Below are 18,451 nucleotides of genomic sequence, written 5' to 3'. Positions count from 1 at the left end.
CATAATTGCAAACTTTAGTATGCAACTCAGGCCTAGGTCCCAGAATTCCCAAGATATTCCAGGTTTTTGGCAACATTTTCCCTTTAAAAATGACTGGGAAGAGGATTCAACAACTCCGAAATTTGCCTCTACTTCAAACTTTGGCCTCGAAACTCCACGAAAAGGTCAAAACACGGACCATGCAACCAAGTCCACAAATCGGACTTCAGCAACCCGAAATTTGGCAAAAAAAAAAAAGAGAGTGGTCAACCAGGCTGGTTAGAGTAAAGCAGAGCAGTCGAAATCTGTTGGAGGAAGTGTTTGCTTTCAGTGATTATGACCAAACGGTGCGGCGCAGAAACATGGAAATCTCCAGTTTCGGAGTCACACTTGTCCTCTCTCATATGATGTGCTCAAAAGTAGCGTAGCATTTTTAGAATTTGTGTGAGACTCGAAAACCCGAGTGAAATCCCAGCAAAGTTACTGATTTTGAACTGGCCATCCTGACCTAACCGTAGACTGTAGACGCGTGAAATTCATTATTTTAATACCGAAACATTAGATTACTTATTCTTTTATCAATGAGAAAATGAGTCAATATGACTATCATTTGAACGTGTTTATTTTTGTTCTTCATGTTGACAAATATTCACTCATTATAACCGAAGATGCTTGGTTTTCTCTTCACCTCAGAGTCAAAGGTCGGAGTTTCTAAAACTGCTGCAGATGGAGCTGATAACATCCAGCCATCTGCCATCAAGGGTAGGGGCAAAAATGAAAAAAACGGTAAAGGTAAATAAACAAACAATCAGCCCTGGGCTTGTTCTGGCTCTCCCTCTCTGTTGCACCTCATTTGAAGCCTTATAAATCAGACTGCCGCTCGGAGACAGGGTGCGAGGGGGCACCGCGCACAACACACACAGGCCTGCTGCTCATTACGCCCACCATCAAACCCCCGGGTGCATGTGGTCACCATGTTGTGTGCGCACGAACCGTTCAATACAGAAATGCAACAGTCGTGTGTGTCGCAGTGCAATTACGACACACAAAAAACTGCGGCGGTTCATAAACTTGTTCAATACCTGTGTCAGCGCCCCGCGACAAGTGCACTTTGACTCCAGTGTGCAGAGAGGACGCAGGGCGGGGGCTCGGGAGGTGTGGATAGTTGTGGGCCTGCTTAGTTTTCACACATGAAGTCAGCAGGTGTGGGCTGGGAAGTGCTCTGCATGTTACACCCCATTCAAGGGTGCGTTCCTGTCCCATCAGGTCAGGCTGCCTCACACACCTTTCAGAGCTTTTCTGCCCTCCATTCTCATAGACAAAGGTCAGCGGACCAGACAAGTACGTGAGGTTTCTGAGGGGCACCTCACACTCCATGTTGTCAAGACCTCCGCCACGTTTGAACACGCGACGGTTCTTTCACACCTCCGACCAGACACCTAACATATTTGTCCACCCAAACTGGCAGCGGCGCCTGTTGGAAAACACCCATCCTGCTCCTGCTCACTCACACTGGCCATTCACACTTTTATGAGCTGGAATAGAAACCCACGAACTCTGCGCATCTAAAAACGTCAGGTGGCCGGTTGGTTCTTCTCCGCCACACCTTGACTTCCCCCGGCTGGCTTTAGGAGCGTGGTGTCAGGTCAGAGGTCAGAGCTGAGCTCAGAGCCTTGTAATGAGAGGAGTGGGTGTCCCATGCCAGTATTCTCCCGAGGATACGTGCAGGCTGCACCCGAAATCAGAGCTTCATTCCCGGGGAGTTGGGACCAACCCCCTTCCAAACAGATGTGGGCTACTTTTTTTTTTTTGTTCTGGTCAAAGACTGTTCCAAAGTCAAGGGTCCGAGATGGACTATCCCCTCTGAGTGTCTAACCTTCAGGTGATGCCTCACTTGCTCCTCTGAAGCCAACAACTCTCATGGTTCAGCTCGAAATATCGTCTCGCCGGCACGAAGCATTGTTTCTCCCTCCTGGTTTTCCCCTCTCCCTCCACAATAGGCCACTCTTGTCTTCCTCTGTGCCACATCCTCCTTCACCTAGACCGGTCACTCATTCTCTGTGAGAGCCAGAAACATGAAACCCACTCTCGCAGTCTCCGGGGGCCGCCGGGGTTACAAAGAGTGATCAATAAGTGCCGGAGAAAGTCTTCGGACAAGTGAAAGAAGCTGGAGTTAGACGACTACCCCCCTCCTCCTCCTCCGCTAGCGCTTTACACTCCATGTTGTTGGGACTGACGGGTGCCAGGGCCAGCACCAGCACCTCTCCCAGCTTTTTTTTAACCATTTACTTGTTGCTTCTGCACAGGTGGTGGACAATATGGGCAACGTCAAATTCAGCCTGGACACAGGCCCGGAGGGCAGCAGCCAGAGCTGGCTCAAATACATCCGCTCGGCGCCGTCGTTCGAGGAGCAGAACCTGGCCGCCTGTCACCTGACCGGAGACCAGGTGAGTGCCGTTACCGCAGCTGAGATGGGAGCCGAAGCAGCTGCGTTGTCGAGAGGCGCGTTGGAATGTGTGGCTTTTGTTTGCTGCTTCCCGTCCACCAATAGAGGCTCTGCCGTCGGAGCATGTGCGCGCTGGTGCGCTGGCTCTATTGTGAGCCAGGAAGTCTCATCCGTCTCCTGCTGCTTTCTTTCAAACTCTAAAGGTCACTTTCAAATGCATTCTGATGCTTTTATCACCTGTCAAAAATGTAGTGCTCGCATATTAAGGTAATGTAACTGAGTTCAGTTACTTCAGGATTACTCCCATAACATGAGTCGATGAAGACTGAAGGACGTTAATATTTATAAAATGGCCTGACGTTCCGGGGTACTGTGACGTGAAGATGAAGAATTGAAGTTGGAAAAAGAAGCTGAGGAAGTTGCCTCAACCTCAGCACACAGCTCGATGTGCTTGTCCTTCCATCAGCAGTTTTTAGGGGTTTTGAATGGACATCTGTTTTGAATAGAAGCAGCGACCAGGTCAATTGACCAGGCTGTTGAGGGTTTCAAACCTTCAACCATTCCTGCATGTTTGCTTGTTAACTGACCCTGGTCGGCCCAGTCATAACGGCCTCCTCCTCTCTCCACCTGCAGTGGTCACTACCTTGTCAAGCAGGTTACCGGTCAGTGGCAGGGAACTCCCCGCGGCCTCCTCCGAGTTGTCATTGAGCACAAAATAAGCGTCCTGTGTTTCCACATTCCCGTCACTCCTCTCTTATTTGTCTCCTGATCTCCGCCTCCAGAGCACGGCCCCCTCCTCTCGCCTCGCGGCCTCCTGCCGCCTGTTCCTCGCCGTCTTTGTCTCCGTCCTCCGTCCTCACGTCTTGATCTTCCACCTGTCACTCTGTCACACGCACGAGGACCCGGCAGCGGGTCCATCCGACGGGACCAGGCAGAGACAGGGGGCCGGGTACAAGCGAGCACACGGGGGCCTCTGAGATTGACAAGCACCAATTGGCTGGCAACACTGACCCGCCTAATCCTTTTAAGATTTTCACATCAGTGCCCCCTGCCACCGCCGCACAATGTCAAAGAAGCAACCGGTGCGCCTCAGAAAATTGTGCAGAATTACCGAACCCCGGAAAAAGCCTGCGTGCTCGATCGCGTTTGACGTGTTTTGCAATTTGTCCCGAGCAAATGGCTTTGCTTTTGTCGGCCCGGCCGGTTGTTTAGAGCAGGAACTCGCAGGTACGACCCCATCATTTATTTACCAACGCACGTGGCCACTCAGTGCTAAAAATGTATAATTTAGCAGAGCGACATTCAGGGAATCTTTCTTTTCTTGGGGCCGTCATCATAAACAATTCATGAGTTTATGGAAATTTGTGCACACAGGGCAGAACTCAAGGCAGCGAGTCGCCTTTTAGAACCACCAGTGGATAATGTATTTGTTTGTCCTGTACGCTGCCAGATCAACTCGTTTATCAGAGACACTTTTCTGCCACAAATTCATGAATCAGACGATAAACTACGCTGCGTTCGAGCGAAATATTGAAATGTTGCAGTACGAGGTCCCAAGATGAGTCTTAACTCAAGTCTATAATCTCTTTATTTTGCATTTACATGCTGTAATCTTTAAGTATTGGTCAATTTTTAGCTCTTAATTTGGGCTTTACTGGATGTTTTGTGGACATTTTTATCACCATCATCTACACTAACTCTGTGGAATAGTTTGATCCCGCTCCTCACCTTTTTATTTCTAAGGAGTGGAGTCACAGTAGAATCCTGCATCCTCCATCCAAAAGTACTACCGTGGTCTCTGAGGTGGGAAATGGCTTTGCTACTTCTGTTTGCACTCTGGGGATCCGGTGAAGATGAGAACTCATTTCTGGACTCACTGGGTGACGCTTTTTTGTCAGGGTTTCTGCTCGTGAAGTTGTATTCATGACTTTCACACTGCACCGCAGCAGCCACTCTTTCGAGCTCCTTGTTGTCACTGAGAGTTCCTGGGAATATTCAGCTACGAATGTGTCCTGCTCCTCCAGTGTTGAACAACTTGGGCAGAGAAGAAGCGGCTCATTTCTTTGTTCACAGTTTCCTCAGTTATTGTGCCAGTGTTCCGTCCATGTGTATTTGTCCATCTACATGTACGATCTCTGCCGGTGGAGAGCCATGTTTCCATGAGACTGACTTGTGGCACCTCAAGTCAAGTGTGGAGAACATGGTGGTTTGTTGTGTGGCAGGTTGGCTCTTTGGCACCACCTGCCATTCAGTGTTTTCACGCCCACTGCCCCGTGTGTTGTTTACCCATACTCTTGAACAATTGCCTTCAAGAACATGTCAAATAGGCCAGTGTGTGCGCCAGTGTGTCAGTCAGAAATTGGTGTGTAAGCACCCCCATTCTGTGGCGCGCAGGCCAAGTTGCATCGAAAAGTGCTGAGATGGCGATACGTGGGGCGAGCGTGACGTGCGGGTGGACGACGGGGGTTGATGAGAAGATGAACCTTGTCCACCTTCTTGTCGCTCCTTCATCTTTTGTGTTTGGAGCAGAGGCCTCCTCAGACGCCGTTTGATCTGCCCTTCCACCCCCTCACGGATCCATCAATAAATAGACACTGTTGTGAGCGCAGAGGCCACAGTGGGGGATCGCGGCCGGCCCTGCGGCTGGCAGTGATCGATGAGGCATCTGTCCCCCCCCCAAACGCCGGACAGAGATTGCAAGAGGTCAAGACGGGTCTGAGTGTGTGGCAGGCCTTACTGTAGCGACCGAACGCTGCCCAAAACATCCATACACTTGATATTTATCAGGAGCATGTCCAGCCTCCACAATATTTGAATGGTACTTCCTGTTGTGGCCTTGATAATACATTTCCTTGATCAATTTCAGATGATGAATTCAAATTTACAAACGATCCATAAATGTTTTTTTTTTTTTGAATTAAAATCAATGTACTCCATTTATTGTATGACAAAATTGAAGGCAAAATTGATATTGTTGCTCCCAGTATAAGTATTACTCGTTTATTTTCATAATGTGTTTGTCTTAAGTGTTTAAGACAGGATTATACCGTATGGGTTTTATTCGAATTGATCGAATCCGTGCAGTGTTTATAGATGCGCTTTGTATTTCCGTATGTCATGTAAAAGGTATTGTTTGTTTTCATTGAAATTTCAAAAGTGACCTTACAGGCTGAAGTGAACGGGCTCGCAGGGCTTTGAAATTCAATCTATACTTGTGTTCGAAATAGCTGGCCGCCGCGTGTGAGTCAGTCGGCTCGTGTTATCTGTGACTTACATCGATATTAGATTTATCAGCGGCCGGAGCGTCGCTGAGATGCGGGGAGGGGTCTGATCCCTCAATCCATGTGGCTGGAGATAAGACGAGGAGGAGTGGCCGACGGGTAACCGCGAGCACCGAGGGGCGACAGAGAATCGCTAATGAGAGAGAGAGAGAGAGCGAGAGTTGGAAGGGAAGCGAGAGAGGCTCATCCCCATCATCAAAGACGCGCACGGAGACTAGATCAGTGAGAAGCGTCGCTCTTCGCCGGGAGAACCAGACCCCCGCCGTCCGCTGCGCACCCGGCCGCTCATCCTCTTCCCGGCTGCGTGCGCTCGGGCGCACCGCTCCTTGGCTCTGGCTCGGCCGCCTTGACTATGGGTTGTGTAGCAAACTCCACGGGGACCGAAGTGCTTCTGCAGCTGGAGGCTCTCCGAACCGCCGCGCAACTTTCGCAACTCTTCCGACTGACGGAGAAAAGAAAGGTTAGAAGCTGCGCTTGTTTTCGCTAGAAATGTCTTTCACATTCTCGTTGATCGTCTTGGCTGTTGTGAAAGAGTCCGAAACAAACTGGTACGAGTTACTTGTGGCTTGTTTGAATGGGAGTCCGGACGGTTGTGTTTGAGGTAGACTGGTGTGTAGCGCCACCGTGCGCCCAGCAGCTGCTCTCTGTTGCGCGACGCCGAGGCCCGTCTGGGCTTCGTCAGGGAACACGTTGCAATTTTAGTTTATAAGGGAACGCTTGCGCGCCTTCTTTTTCGCTTTAATCTCTTGTTTTAAATAAAATCCACGTCGCTTTCATCCAGGAGAAATCGGCGACAGTGTCACAGTTACTTTGAATTAAAATTGTTTGTTTTACGATGTTGAGCCGTTTCTTTTAACTTTAAATAAACGCTAAATTTTATTCCAGTCATATTGGACTTTAATATTTTATAGAGCCGCATTTTTCCTTCGACTTAACGAATCGAAAGAAACGCCGTTTCCCAAATTTGAGTTTATGTTTCGGCGATTCGATTTGCTTTCTTGTTTTATTGTCCCCGTTAGTGTGACTAAACATTTTTTTTACTCATTTATTTATTGTTACTTTTTTTATTTTTTGTAGCATTAAAGAAAAAAAAAAAAGAAATTCACTCTGACGCTGTTAGGATTTTTTTGTTTGTTTGTTTTAGCGTTGTTTTATTTTTCACGCAGTTTAATAACTTTCTGTTTTTTATGTTTTCATTTTTAGGTTTATTATAAAACAGTCCGGGACATTGAGGCCGGAGAAGAGCTTTTAGTTTATATGAAGGACGGAATATTCCCAGAGGGATCCATGGCTCCGAACCTGCAAGGTAAGATCCATGCGCATCATTATTGCACCTTTACACCAACTCCGAACCTCGTCCTGAGCTCTATCCCTAAATGTTTTCATAAACGTCGGCGGTGTGAAAACTCGATTCAAGGCCGCACCTGAAGTCGTGTCGTGTCGCGTCCGTGGTGGCGCAGCGAACACCGAACAGAAACCAAGGCCAAATGTCCGTCTCAAAACATAAGACATAAACACGTTATTTCTCGAGGCCCTGCCGCCAAATGCAGCACTGCCCAGATTTACAAAAACTTACTAAAAGAAATACATTTTAATTCAGAACAATGACCTCAGGCTTTGGCTTTAGAGAGCTAACATTTTTTTAGTTTAAAATATACTTAGTTAAGGCAAAGTTTGTCGAGTTTATTTGTCAAATTGTCCGTCTGAAATTCGAACGAAGTGTTTTTATTTATTTTTATGCATTTATTTATGTAAGATTGGCTTGCTGTTTTTTAAATTTGAAATATTGTGAAATGATTGTTTTTATTTACTGTCCAGATGAATGACGTCAGATTACGTGGGTCGCAAAAATGAAATCAGACTTTGAGCCATTTGTGCACATTTTTCGTGTTATTGTTTCCATTTCTTGATCCTCACTTGACCTAGCTCGCCTTTGATTCTCTTGTTGTCTTTTAAAGAAAGCTTAGATTAATGCAATGATGAACCCAAAGACGACCCGACGTCCTGTCTCTGCCTCTTGTGGCTATTTCACGACTGACTGGCTCCCTCTCAGCCATCGCACTGTCCTCCGACAGATGACTGATATTTTATACTCTCTGGCAGTCAGCATTTTTTCCTCCTTCAAAGTTTACTTAAGCACAAACGGTTCCGCCGTAAACATCTTTGACTGATAGTGGTGTTGCGGTGTTGTCAGGTAACCTTGTTTCCTTATAGTCAAAAACAAAAACCATGCCATACATGTCATGAATCATGAGAGTTATTCGTGAGATGCGCTGTCGTTCATCATTCCTCCCTCCCCTGTGCTTCACTTTGTCCATGCCAAGAGAACAGAAGAAAGCAGGGACTGTCAGGCTGGGTTGTTGAAAAGAAGCAGAGTGGCGAGTGGTATTTGTGAGTCAAAGGTGGGGATACACAGAAACACTCAACCTGCAAATGCAGATCGATACAAAAGTTCAAGTCCTCGTCCTCTGGGTACATTGTGCTGTCCTGGGTTCTTAGGCGCTCGGCAGCGCAGCCCCTTTCTTTCTGGCTTATCGGGGAAAGAATTTGAAGTCGAGGACTTGAGGAGTCCCCCGAGACCTCACCCATGCTCCCAGATTAGCTGCTAAACTGCACATAATTGTGCTTCCCATCATCTCCCAGAGAGCTATTAGTCTCCCCTTTATAAACCGCCCGACCAGACGCACTGAAAAAACACATGCGCGCTCAAGCACCTGAGCTGTGTGAAAGCCAGCCGCTGGTGAGACCTGCCTTCCAAAAGTTCAGGACAAGCGTGCATCACCATGAAGGTGGTCCATGCAGAATTTCATGTGGCAGTGAAGAGCACGTCCGACAGTACTGTTTCTCACACTGTGGCTGTCACTCTCCTTGTTTTAATCGAGTATGGGCCTACGCCAAAGAGGTCTAGTTAGTTTAACATTTGAGCCCAGCGTAATGGCCCACTGGCCAGCAGGCCATTTATCCTCCTCCCCGAGGTTACGCACGTTCATGTCGCTCTGCTAATGCTCTTTTAATGCGTCCACGAAGCTCCAGCTGGATAAACGGCCACATGCGGTATAAAGCAGGTGAGGCGCGCACTGTGCGTCGCTGCACATAAGCCCATGTGTGCAGGCCCCAGCGAAGGATGGGCCTGCGCGGCAGGTCGGGGGGAGGCTGCCGGGGTCAGGGGGAGTACGGCAGGTGAGGTCGGCGCCGCCGTTCGCCCCTCTCACACACACTGCTGTGGGCTTTCCCCTCATCTGTTGTGCTTGGCATCCCACTCAGGAACTCGCCATTGAATCAGCCCAGTTTTATGCGTTTGACCTCGGAGATGAGAAGCGCTGGAAAAGCTTATCAACATGGAAGGGGACGAGCTACGATTTCCTCTCCGTCCTTGTTCTACCTCCAGCCAACGCTCAGCTCAACAAGCAATTAAGAGCGTTAATAAAGGCCGCATTTCACCGCTAATTGATTTCCACTTTATGTTCACGTCAATCGCTGGGTTGTTTATTTTACCATTTGAATGGGAGTCAATTGAGCGCACAAAGAGTTGATAGATTTTGGGGGTTGTTGGGAATGGCAGCCTGCAGGAAGCAGAGGGCATGTGTTAGTGCAGGAGGATTTACACGGGACGGATAAATGGCGTGAGTACTGAGTGGCCGATCCAGTTCAGGGACTGGCTTCACTTCAGCGCCATGTTTTCTCATACCCTTCCTTCATAAATGGACCACCACGTCCCCACACAGATGAGCAGATGTACCGCTGCGAAGACTGTGACGAACTCTTCTCCACGACGCTGGAGCTACGGCGGCATCAGAAGTATTCCTGCTCCAGCGCCGGCTCCATCTTCGACTCGCTGAGAGACGACTTCAAGCAGGAGCGCGAGGACAGCGACGAGCCCGTCCACGAGTGCAAAGACTGTGAGAAGATCTTCCCCAACGAGTACAGGTACTGGGACTCCGTGGCGCCTCCTTGCGCTCCCAGCGCTCTTCTGACCGTGTGCTCCATGCCTCCAGTTTGAGTCAGCACATGATAGTCCACACAGAGGAGCGGGAGTACAAGTGCGACCAATGCCCCAAAGCCTTCAACTGGAAGTCCAACCTCATCCGACACCAGATGTCACATGACAGCGGCAAGCGCTTTGAGTGTGAGAACTGTGATAAGGTACAGCATACGCGTCACGTAAGTTGTGCACCAAACACCCAGGCTTTCTTAGGATGTTGGATCCATAAATAGCATTGAGAGCGAAACCCTGCTCTGGGTTTTTGAGCTAAACGCCGGCATGTTGTTTGTCTCAAATGAAACGGCAGGTCTTCACGGATCCCAGCAACCTACAGCGCCACATCCGCTCCCAGCACGTGGGTGCGCGAGCTCACACGTGCCCGGAGTGCGGCAAGACGTTCGCCACGTCCTCAGGTCTCAAGCAGCATAAGCACATCCACAGCAGCGTCAAACCCTTTATCTGTAAGTGAGACCCAGCACTGCTCATTCCACACTTCCACCTCCCCCTGCACTCAAGCTCCGCCCCCACCTGTTCGTCTCATGCCGCTCGTGCAGCAGGTGAACGTCACACCTGGTGTTGACGGTGTGACTCAAAAAGTAGCTGAGCTTTGCCATTTTTTTGCTGTTGTTTTTGTCATCACGTTTCCTCTCACACTTGTGTCCTTATTCATTTGTTGACAGAGTTAGAGACAGTGTTAAAATGGGTTTAACCAGGCCCTGATGGGCTGCGTCTCTCTGTTCCCCCAGGCGAGGTGTGCCACAAGTCCTACACACAGTTCTCCAACCTCTGCCGCCACAAGCGCATGCACGCCGACTGCCGCACCCAGATCAAATGCAAGGACTGCGGCCAGTTGTTCAGCACTACCTCGTCCCTAAACAAGCACCGTCGCTTCTGCGAGGGCAAAAACCATTACGGCTCCCCCGCGGGGATGTTCAACCCCGGTATTCCCATGAGCTCCAGTCCCATCATGGCCAAGGCCAAATCCCACCACCCCCACCTTTCTGGTCTTAACCAATCCGGTTTAGGCTTCACTGACTACTTTCCGTCCAGACCTCATCCCCACGCCGGACTGCCCTTCTCTGCCGGACCTCACGGCTTCCCGTCCCTGCCGCACGCTTTCCCCGGCATCTTCCCCCCATCTCTGTACCGGCCGCCACTGTTACCGGCCAATCCTCTGATGAAGAGTCCGCTGGGCAGCGGCAGTCAAGAGGTGAAGCTGCCTCGCAGCCCTATCGACGCGCCCCCTCTGTCTCTGGTCAGCTCGTCCAACAGGAACGGGGGTGGCCGCCTGTGCGAGGACAAGGAACGAGAGAGCAACCTGGACCTGTCTTCGGGCGGGGAGGCCAAACCCAAATCCAAGATGGCAGACATGTCCGACGGCAGTGACCTGGAAGACGTGAACACCACGAGCGGCACGGATTTGGACACGACCACGGGTACCGCCTCCGGAGATGGGACGGATCTGGAGAGCGACGGCGAAAGCGAACGGGAGCGGAGCGGCAAGAGAAGGAAGCCGTCGGGTGCCGCGTCCTGTCATGACAGGCAGCATACGGAAGACGGCGCGTCGATGTCGGCCGTGTCCGGTTCGGGAAGCCTCAACGTGGACCGTCCATTCATCTCTCAGGCTTCCACGCAGCACTCTTTCTTCCCGCCACCCGACGAGCAGGCCCTCCCGCCCACTTCCTCGAACGCCAGTGCGGCCACCACCGATTCCATCAAAGCGATCGCTTCTATCGCGGAGAAGTACTTTGGCCCAGGTTTGATCGGACTCCATCAGGAGAAGAAGATGGGCCCGTTACCCTACCACTCTATGTTCCCTTTCCCCTTCCTGCCCAATTTCCACAACTCCCTGTATCCAATCGGCGCCGATCGAGGAGCCCTCAACCCGAGCCTCATCTTTAAGGCGGAGCCTAAATCGCCACATGAAAATCTTCTGAAAATTCCCGGCGCAGCGCCACCTTCAGGAGATTCTCCGTTCGACCTCACCACCAAGCCCAAGGAGACAAAGTTAACGTCTCCCACTGCGGCGAACCCCCCGACCCAGAACAGCAACACCAGCACCAGCGGACCTTCAGCACTATGCGCTGGTGAAGAACAGCCTCTAGACCTCAGCATCAGCAGCCGCAGCAGAAGCAGCCAGAACGGCGTCGCCTCCGAGCCGTCGAGTCAAAAGAACAACGCCTACGGACCCAAAGTTGTGTCCGTCAAGGACGAAGTCACCGGCTTTCCGCATCCTCATAGCCAGTCCTTGCACCAGTCCCCGACTGCTCTCCACCAGCAGCCGCAACCTCAGCCGCACCAACCTCCGCCTCTGCACTACGCCAAGCCCTCCGCGTTCTTCATGGACCCCATATACAGGTATTTCTGCCCCGATCAGACCACGACATGCTCAAGCCGCATCAGCACCATCTTTGTCTCGCGTGAAGACGACTGGGAGCTTTGGTACGTAACCCTCTGCCTTGTTGTTGGTCCAGCAGGGTGGAGAAGAGGAAGCTACTTGACCCTGTAGGAGCTCTGAAGGAGAAGTTCCTCAGACCTTCGCCGCCACTATTCCATCCACAGGTAACGACCACCGAGTCATTTTAGTTTCACCTCAATTTTTGAGCGCATGCAGAAGAAGCGCTTGTCGCACAGCCGAAAGTGGACGCGGAGTTCCTCGTCCGATTAAACGGTTTCCCCGACCAGAGCCCCCCATTCTCCTGGACACAAACACAGGATGTCCTTGATGGACACTGTGTTATTATCTTGCCAGCCAGCCTCAGAGAGAGAAAAGAAATCGGAGGGGGCCGAGTTATTAGCCGGCCCGTGGGCTCCCAGCACATGAAACAATGCCCCGGCCGAGTCGGGCCGGCGTGCCTCAATTCAAACACGTATTATTCCCGTATTTTAATACTATCACTCGGGGTAATCTGGATGGCTGCGGGCAGGGAGGGGAGGCTTGAACAATGCCGCTGATTATCAAAGCCGCGCCGATAAGAGAACGCGTCTTCAGAAAAGGTAGAGGCGAGGAGGTGCCCAGGCGCCATTTGCCAAACAAAGGAAGAAATCATACGGAGCCCTTGAGAAAATAACATCAACACTGAGGAATGATGGCGCCCTGTCCGTTTAAGCTGCGGCAGCGTGGGAGGCCGCGCCGAGGTGCTTTCACATCACTGGGGGAGGACGGTGGGGTTTGTCTCACCTCGGTCGCAGTGCGCCGGTAGCTCATGAATTTTGAGCTGGTGACGGTGGCGGTTCTCACGGGCCGCCACTTTAGACGCATCATATCTTATCGTGCCCTCGCTGTGATCCTCCCAAAGATCCCAACAAAATGCCACCCCTAATTCAGTCTCATGACACCCCCCACCTCCAGCCCCCGCCGCCCTCCTTGTTCTCAGGCTGCGAATAAACACATAGAGACGGAGTGTCTGTCTCTGTGTCTCACTGCAGAGGAAGGATGTAAGCTGTTTTTGGCAAATAAACTCCATCGCCGACTCTTTGTTCGCGAGCTCCTCGGCTGAGGGGAAGCCGCTATCAGTTGGGGGTATCTCTGACTGTATTGTGCGCTCACTCAGGGCCCTTGAATGCCTCGTCTAGTCAGAGTGTTGGCCTCTAGGGACGGCAGAAGTGCCAGAGAACAAAGAGCGCCGGATGTGTCGTCGGTCAGGGAAGAAGCTCACCGGACCAACGAGTCTGACCTCTGAAATAATGCTTCCTCGGCACTTCCTCTCTCCCTGTTTTGGGTCATGAACTTGCCGTCCGTCCCGCAGGTGTCCGCCATGGAGAACATGACGGAGAAGCTGGAGAGCTTCGGCGCCCTGAAACTGGACGTGCCGCCCAACTCGCTGCAACACTCTCACCCGCTGTTCAACTTCCGCTCACCTCCACCTTCACTCTCAGACGCCATCCTTCGCAAGGGCAAGGAGCGATACGCCTGCAGGTCAGTGCTCCCGCTCGCAACCATCACCGCACATTGGCTCTGAGGGGAGGAAACAAGCTCCGTCTGTGCTCTCGCAGGTATTGTGGCAAAATCTTCCCTCGGTCCGCCAACCTCACCAGACACTTGAGGACGCACACGGGCGAGCAGCCGTACAGGTACCTCTCCTCCAGCTTCTTAGCCTGAGTCCAAGAGTAGCGTGATGTTTGTTTGTCGGTCGTCACGTTGACTTCACACACCAGCACCGGCGAGAGAAGCCCTGTGGACAATCACAGCGTCGCTGACCTGGTCTCCACCAGAGGGCGGGAGAGTGCGCTGACTTTCTTGCCTCCTTCACAGGTGTAAGTACTGCGACCGCTCGTTCAGCATCTCTTCCAACCTTCAACGCCACGTCCGCAACATCCACAACAAGGAGAAGCCCTTCAAGTGTCACCTGTGCAACCGCTGCTTCGGCCAGCAGACCAACCTGGACCGCCACCTCAAGAAGCACGAGCACGAGAACATTCCCGGTGAGTCCAGCAGCAGACGCAGGTTCGCGTTACACTTCTGGAAATGTTTCCATCTCGACCAAACACCGAAGCGCAGCGAGAAAACCACATCAAGGCTCCTCTATTGTTTTTGCAACTTCTCAGCCAAATTCGACTGGAACTCCGTACACGCTTCCCACACAGATGGAAGCTGATTGTTCCTGAATATTTTAAACCACAGATACATTTGACATTATTCAGCATTATTTGTGGAGGTAGAAGCTTCCTGCGATATTTACCGTCGACAGGAGAGGGCGCTGTCTTCGCGATGTCTTCAGTCTTTTCATCAAACAGAAGTATTAAACCTGTCAAGAAGTGGACCATACTTTTTTTCTGATATATTTAATAATACATAAAGTTCAAATTCCACGTATGAATCCACTCAGGACATGACTCTGCAGATGGTTTGCTACATTTGATGATACTGTGATGGAGATAGAAGTGGGTTTCTCCCGGCCTGTTAGTGCCTCTCGCCTGTCACTCACACGGGCCGCTGGTGTGTTGGTCTGCGCAGTGAGCCAGCAGTCTGGGATCCTGTCCAACCTGGGAACCACCATCTCCTCTCCCAACTCCGAGCCAGACAATCACGCAATTCTAGACGAGAAGGAGGACTCGTACTTCTCAGAAATCCGCAACTTCATCTCCAACAGTGAGATAAACCAGGCCTCCAGCTCCACGGACAAGAGGTAAGGTTTGTCAGGGCAGCTGTGCAGCGCGCTCCAGTGGCATTGCAACGTCAAAATGGTTTTAAGATGAAAGTCAAAGAGGAAACATGAGATCCTGAAATGAAGCTAAAACTTGGGGGCGGGTAAAGAGCACCGGGGCAAATCACGCAGACCTAAATGTCATTGAACATAACTGGCAATGTTTAAGCTCAACTGAAGTGATGCGATTTTGTGTATTTCCACTGAAGTGTTTGGACCCCGAGGGAGAATCGGGTCCGAGCATTTATCAGAGAGATCCACCGAGGACGGAGCGCTTCCCCTCGTCCTGCGGCGCAAACACAAACACTCCGCTGACGTGTTTAGACTAGGTGACAAAACCCAGCGCCCTGATGTCAGAGCCTCACTTCTCCCCCTGCAGCAGCGCTGTGGCAATTTCTGTAGCGTGATATTTAATCCCCCCCACCGCTCAGATGGCCAGTGTTTACCCGTCCACAGCGTGCGACCCAATGCCGTCCCACCGTGGCCCGTCCCAGAGGTGCTCCTGTCCGGCTTGATGAATGTCCACGGCGTCCCACAGGAAGTGATATCACGAGCCGTGGCCTGGGGCGAGGGAGGGGGCAGCTCGGGCTGGAGAATGCGCAGATGGCAGGTCGGAACGGCGCCGTGCTGATAGCCAGTTTGCAGAACCGTGAAGAACCGGAGCGAAACCGGGTCATCCATCATGAATTGAACCGGCCACCTCTAAAAATATCCCGCCCACTCCTGTCCTGACCCGTCTGGTGTGTCCCAGGTGCGACCAGGTGGACGAGGACCATCAGGCCGGCCACAGTCTGTCCAACTCCAAGCTGAGGCTGCAGGGGCTGGAGGAGGAGGAGGAGGAGGCCGAGGGGGACGACGAGGAGGAGGAGGAAGGCAGCCTGACCGAGAAGTCTCACGACGAGGCGCCCGAGTCTCCGTCCCCTGTGACCGCCGGCGTGTTCGAGGAGGAAGAGGAGGAGGACGCTGAGGCTGCACCCGTGTCCATGAGCTACGACCACACACGCAGGTGGGCCTCAGTCAGCCTGACGTGGGCTGCAACTTACCTCCGACCCTCTAACCTCCAGTCTTTCTTCCTTCACCTCCCTGTCATTAACCCACCCTCCTCCTTCACCTCTGTCTCTTCTCCTCCTTCCATCCGTCTCGCCCTCGCGGGGTCATGCGTGGGTGCGCAGGTGTTTAGAGGAGGACGGGTCGCTGTTGGACCTGGAGGGTCTCCCCAGCTTCCCCAAGGGTCTGGAGGGGCTTCGGAAAGCCGCCGGCGAAGAGCAAGCGTTTGACGTGAAAGACATCTTTCACTCCTCGCTCGAGTCGGAGAGTTTGAAAGAGACTTTGTACAGGCAGGCTAAGACCCAGGTGAGAGAGTGGGCACCGGCTCCGTGCCTCTGAGGGCTGTGGCTGGGCGTTTGGGGAGCGGCAGTGTGGAGGGAGGGGTCTCTGAGCATGACGGCGTGGCGGGCGCCACCGAGCATTGCTGCTTTGGTCAGGAGGTTGCATGTTGTCTTGACACGAGGCACGTCACGTCTAACTCTGCCGCGTCTTCTCCCGCAGGCTTATGCAATGATGCTGTCTCTGTCTGAGAACAATCCTTTGCACGTGCCCTCCCAGAACTCTCTGGACGCTTGGCTGAGTTTGGGAGGAGGACCGTCCGAGACCAACAGCTTTCACCCACTCAACCACATCTAGAAGACACAGAGAGAGGAAGGACCTGCCAGGACGGACGTTTAGGTAGACGGACGAAGACGCTCGCGCCGTCGCCTCAAGAGAAAGCACTGCGAAGCTCCCGCCGATGTGAAGGACACCACTTCTCAGCGAAGGTCCGGCTCCGACAGAGACTCCTCATGACTAGAAGGTCACTAAAGGTCGCGCGCTCAAAGCACTGCAGTAGCACCACACGCCCACACGGCGGTGCCGTTTCCCCCCCGACGACCACGGGCGACCTGTCGAATCACAGCGATAAATGTTACTTGAGCAAACGACGGACGTTTTTTTTTTTGTTTCCCTTTGTTGTGTAAAGAGGCTATAGAGATCAAGAGGCAGGGCTCTGTGGACTGGAGCCGAGGAAGAGTCTCTCTCTGCTTGCTCATTTCATCGTTTCCTCTCGGACACCACAGTATTGTTTGTTTTGTCGGCACCGTGGTGCTAAATTATTAATATTATAATTATTTTAGAGAAGGACCAAACCTGTATGATATCGTCGCGCCATGTACAAAATAACCTAGATGTCGATTGCGAGAGTGACACGTGCCAAAATAACACCTAGATCTTTTCGTTCTCTGACAATCATTTCACTTCATGTTCCTTTAACTTTCGCTCTCATATGTTTGATTTCAGTGTGTGCGCTTGTATTTATTTGTAGTTTTTGATTTCGGAGCATCGATTCCGTCCTGGAGGAAGCCGGCCGGACGCAGACAGAGATTCTGAATCTCGCCGTGTGCCAAAAGAAAGTTGTTATTTATAGCTGTAGTTTGTGTTTGTTTGAACTGCGTTTTGGTTAAAACAAGGATGTCATCCGGCGACAAACTTTTGAAGAAGAGCGTTCACAAGTCACGTCTGTTCCTGGGATCAACTCACATGTCTGTAAGATAAGGCGAGTCACGTTACTGTAGATAGGTGTAGATATCAGGCCGGGGCGCCGCAGCCTTCCTCGACCTTCAGGCTGGACCTCGTGTTCGCAAACAAGCACTTAAAAACCACGTGGGACCGAGTCCGGTCTCCAACACATCGAAGATGAGAACAGAAGCACTGGGAGTTTGACGCCGTTTTTTCCTAACAAATCTACTGAGAGTCTCGCGGTTCCGACGTGAAGGTCACGTAGTGTGTCACGGACTACTGTAACGAACGCGCTGTGTCAGCAAAGAACATTTTGCCACTTTTGCGAAGTTTCTCTCCCTCATTGCCCCACCCTCTCGTTGTTGAAGGAGAATGTTGAAAAAAAGTCTGTATCTTTTCAGCTGTATAGTATTTTGAAGAACGGCAACGGTGCATTTGTCTGAAGAAGAAACGCGGGGTTTCACTAGATGGTGCTTGTTTTGTTTGAGTTGTATATCGCCTCTGTTAGCTTAGTGGAAAACCAACAAAAAAAAAGATGTTGTGCATGACGTGTGTAGAGTCATAATGATGTCCATTTGTGAAACGTGTATCGATGAAAAAAAAGAGAAAAAAAAACAACACAAATCCGTAGATGCACTTATGTGGTTAGGTTCGTAGGTTTCAAGTCCTCTGGCGGCGCCAAGCCGGAGACGTCACGTTAATTAAAAAAAAAAAAAAAAGAATTGTAGAATAATATTGAACAATTCTGAAAATTTCTTTTGACGCTTGTGATGATTGAAGATGTACTTTAGAGAAAATCTCCTGGAAACAATGTTAATTCTGTAGAATAGCCATGTATACCAAATGTAATCTTTCCAATGCTATGAAGAATTTATACATGAAAATTGATATGCAATAAAAACCTGTGTGCTTTTTAAACCCCAGCGCGTCGGCTGTCAGTCGTCCCCTGGCCGCTAGGTGGCGTCGACGCACTCTGCTCACCGCTCAGCCGTGTGTTGTCGCTCTTTTCTTTCTGCTGCTTTTGAATGTGGAAATTCTGCCGTTGCGATGAAGCCGCTTATCTATC

The 18,451-nt window shown here is 51.2% G+C and overlaps 1 protein-coding gene across 8 annotated transcripts in view; it reads left to right on the top strand.

Moving 5' to 3' along the window:
* Window positions 1-18,303, top strand: part of prdm16 (PR domain containing 16) — a 134,432-nt gene extending 116,129 nt beyond the window's left edge. The window contains exons 4-17 of one of the 8 annotated variants that reach the window (XM_053848249.1): window positions 2,286-2,426; window positions 6,910-7,012; window positions 9,432-9,633; window positions 9,702-9,867; window positions 9,996-10,149; window positions 10,402-12,046; window positions 12,166-12,250; window positions 13,438-13,607; window positions 13,685-13,762; window positions 13,944-14,113; window positions 14,646-14,817; window positions 15,587-15,841; window positions 16,008-16,188; window positions 16,384-18,303. In XM_053848249.1, coding sequence (XP_053704224.1) covers window positions 2,286-2,426; window positions 6,910-7,012; window positions 9,432-9,633; window positions 9,702-9,867; window positions 9,996-10,149; window positions 10,402-12,046; window positions 12,166-12,250; window positions 13,438-13,607; window positions 13,685-13,762; window positions 13,944-14,113; window positions 14,646-14,817; window positions 15,587-15,841; window positions 16,008-16,188; window positions 16,384-16,518 — 3,657 coding nt within the window. In that variant the 3' untranslated portion in view covers window positions 16,519-18,303. Of the gene's footprint in view, window positions 1-2,285; window positions 2,427-5,711; window positions 6,167-6,909; window positions 7,013-9,431; window positions 9,634-9,701; window positions 9,868-9,995; window positions 10,150-10,401; window positions 12,047-12,162; window positions 12,251-13,437; window positions 13,608-13,684; window positions 13,763-13,943; window positions 14,114-14,645; window positions 14,818-15,586; window positions 15,842-16,007; window positions 16,189-16,383 lie in introns of those variants that run through there. The other 7 variants (XM_053848248.1, XM_053848250.1, XM_053848255.1 and 4 more) reach the window with 7 other exon arrangements.
* The last annotated feature ends 148 nt before the right edge of the window (window positions 18,304-18,451 follow it).

Source organism: Synchiropus splendidus, chromosome 18, assembly GCF_027744825.2.
Source record: "Synchiropus splendidus isolate RoL2022-P1 chromosome 18, RoL_Sspl_1.0, whole genome shotgun sequence".
In the NCBI taxonomy this organism is placed as follows: Eukaryota; Metazoa; Chordata; class Actinopteri; order Syngnathiformes; family Callionymidae; genus Synchiropus; species Synchiropus splendidus.
Note: the sequence above shows the minus strand (reverse complement) of the source record. Positions and strands in the feature narration are given on the sequence as shown.